General features: G+C 38.5%; 1 protein-coding gene across 1 annotated transcript; it reads left to right on the top strand.

Annotated features, from left to right (window-relative positions):
• The first annotated feature begins 261 nt into the window (after positions 1 to 261).
• Positions 262 to 1,365, top strand: BCR41DRAFT_357400 (hypothetical protein). Its single transcript, XM_022024894.1, has 3 exons — positions 262 to 612; positions 651 to 1,085; positions 1,106 to 1,365. Exons 1-3 carry the CDS (start codon positions 514 to 516, stop codon positions 1,169 to 1,171), a joined length of 600 nt encoding a protein of 199 aa, XP_021879559.1. The 5' UTR covers positions 262 to 513; the 3' UTR covers positions 1,172 to 1,365.
• Positions 1,366 to 3,360: the final 1,995 nt, after the last annotated feature.

Raw genomic sequence — 3,360 nt, 5'->3', positions numbered from 1 at the left:
TTGAAATCTGAATCGAAATGACAAAGAGCCGAAAAATAAAATTTCTTGGCACAGCCATTTTTTATTTCAGCCAAGCAAAAAAGAACCGACGATAACCCTAAATGGCCACATGCCATCCGCACGAGTACACTCTTTTCACCGGGATCAAGATCTCCCTCAGAAACGCTAATTGCGCGTGGGCCATCGTCATTCTTGGCTTGAGCTTTTCCCACATTATCACTTTCGGTTTTGGTTCTTAATTGGTTTTCATAATATATATAAAGACACAAGATCCTCCCTCCGCTTCCATAAAAAAATTAGTTTATCATCATCATCATCAATAACAGAGAACAGTACAAAGACGCCTCTTTTAAACTAGTCAGCAAATTCACTCCAACGCACAAACCATTCTTTTAACTTCATTCGTGTGTTACCTTTCCCTTAAACTATATTCCTCGAAAGCCTCCTTACTGAACACTCTCTTTTTCACCCATCTTTCTTCACCCTCCTCCTTTCCATTCTTAATAAACAATAATGCAATCAACGTTGACGAAACCATGCATCGCCCAGGGACACCGTGAGTGTGTCCGGGGTTTCCACACAGAGGACTGCCACAAGTGCACTCGTGGATCGGTACCTTGCGTCATGTGCCATCCAAGCCTACCCTCAAGGGACTCATCATCCTGCAATTCTGCTTTGAAGGTCGTAGGGAATGTAATGAATGCTTTGGGCTGGGTCACACCCGACGCATTTGTCAACCCTGCATCAAGGAACATTATCGCGGCCGGACCCCAAAGGCCAAGGCTGTGAAAAAAGTCAAGAGTCAGCTAGAGTTTGCACAGGAACAGTTCTCAAAGAGTGTGGATTCTCTCACTAACGTCATTACTTCTACCACAAACTCGCTTGATGAAGTCATTGGGACTTTCAAATGGGGAAATAAGAGCGAACCGGATGTATCATCCCATGGTCTTGCTGCTACAACGACAACTACTGCAGACAATGAGAATGCTTCCACCCCAACAACTATCTCTCCTCGACCTTCTGTTTCATCTTCATCATCAGTATTCACTTCTATTATCAAGCGAGGCAGGAATAATTTACTGGAAGTCTTGATGATGGTAGCAAGACACACCGTCGCAAGTGGTCATGGTCTTCCTTTACGAGCATGCCTAACACCTCCACCGCAGCATGAATAAGGAGCAAACAACCAAACAAACAAGCAAACAAAAAAGATCCTTTCGATTCCTCCCCACTTGTATATTAGTTTCATCTTATAGCATTCACACGACTTCATATTTCTTTGTTAAAATATTCCGCTTATGATACTCCTTCTTCTTTGCAATGATAACGAATAACGAAATTAAAGAGACATTAATTTTTTCCATCTTAATCTTCCGTACTCACTTCCCCCCCCCCCTGGATCCCTTCCCACACCCCTTTCTGTAACCATTCCTTTTGATCCATCGAATGGATAAGATTGTCGAATTATGATTTGATTGCATATTAATATTTTTGAAATTATAGTTGTTATGCAATTTTGTTGAGGATAACGCACGATTCAGGGCAACATGCAGTAGATCCATTTCCTTCGAACGTCCATGTGCATGTAGTGGAAGTAGAAGCACGACACAGCTATTACGTGCATGAGCCAAATGAATATAATCTATACAAACATTGAGATATACAAAACAACATTACATACTCTTGTAAATTTGATTTCCCCCTGATATCCGTTTATTATGCAAAATAAAACTCATGCATGAACCATGTAATCCATGCGTTACGAAATATTATTCTGTTTAGAATTGAAAAGGTTGAAAAGTCGTCCAAACATTGGTGCACAAGATCTCAGGGGCGAAGCATAAGGCAAAGAAGCGCCCTTTTTCTTTTAGTTTGGATAATTTGTACAACTTGATTGATTCCTTTGAAGGAAAAAAAAAAAAAAAAAAAAAAAAAAAAAAAAAAAAAAGACGAATTAGACAGAATAGAGGATAGAATGGTCGCCTCGATAATCCAAACGGCCCAGGCGCATAGTATAAAAAAAAAAAAAAAATCCTGCAAATATTGCAAACAATGCAAACAACACTAACAATTACAATATCATCAATCAATAACATAGACGCACCCACCACCCTGTTTTGTGGCTCAAACAGTCTTGCCATCACTTTCTCTTCTCTTCTCTCTCTTCTACATCACCTTTCTCTCTCTCTCTCTCTCTCTCCTCTGCCTCTTTCATTCAAATGCTTTTATTCCTTTATCCTTTGTCTCATTTCCTTTCATTAACTGATCACTCAACACAGCACATCAATTTGAATATTCTTTTATTTATTCAGCTTTGCTCTCATATTCTTCCTCAATCTGTTCACTAATAGTCTACAGGGGCCTTTTTCTTTCTTTCTTTTTCTTTCACTTTCAGGTATTGTACAAGGTCAAGTTTGAAGTATTAACGTATTAATCCAGTGAACAGCAGTCATGACCCTTCATTGCTAGATCTAAGCTTCATTTGTACACTGTTATATGTACTACAAAAAAAAAAAAAAAAAAAAAAAAATCCAAATGAAGAGTAGGTTAACCATGAAATGGATGTATAATACGCAAAGAAGAAGAAAAAGGAAAAAAAAAAAAATTTCTCATCATTTTCCTTTCCTTTCACCCTTTTTCTTCATAGTCATGGGTTTATTGCCAGTGGAGAGGAAAGAGTGTTGACAAGGTCGCTAATTGGATATCCATCTTCAAATTTGTTTTCATTCATGCAGTGCAACATTGATATAAAGAACTTTATAACAATAAATATGTACATGTATATATATATTACATGTCCCTTCCACCCCACAATACCACAAAATAATAAAAAAGAGCAGGGTGTCTGTATAATAAGATGTAGAAAGAATTGGTGTTTGTAAAAAAGGTTTGCTTTTTCTGCTTTTTCTGCTCTTCTGGTGCATGCCCTTTTTTAGGATTTATTGTTTTGATCTGTGTGTCCGAATGCACAGGACATCCAACATGTGGACATCTTTTGTTTTCAAGGCGTCTTTTCCCCTTGCAGAGAGTTTGAATGGCTCAGTAGAACATCCACTAACCACTTATAAATACTTCTTTATACTTTATATCCTAAATAGGTCTACCCAAATCGATCTTCCTCTCCTCATCCCACTCCTCCTTTCTGTGCCCTTTTGTCCTTTTTGTCCCTTTATCCTTTTTGTTCCTTTAGCATTCTTCACCCCCCTCCTTCCCCTCACTTCACGACCCGGTTTTTTAAAACACTTTGTGTTTCCTCTTTCTCGGGTCGGATGATCCCATTCCTTCAGCAACAACGACAACAATAACGACAATAACAATAGCAGCAATAATAAGTTTCATCCAACAATCTCATTCAGTTGT

The sequence above is a fragment of the Lobosporangium transversale genome, assembly GCF_002105155.1.
Source record: "Lobosporangium transversale strain NRRL 3116 chromosome Unknown BCR41scaffold_29, whole genome shotgun sequence".
Lineage (NCBI taxonomy): Eukaryota > Fungi > Mortierellomycota > Mortierellomycetes > Mortierellales > Mortierellaceae > Lobosporangium > Lobosporangium transversale.
This window is presented reverse-complemented; position numbering and strand designations above follow the sequence as displayed.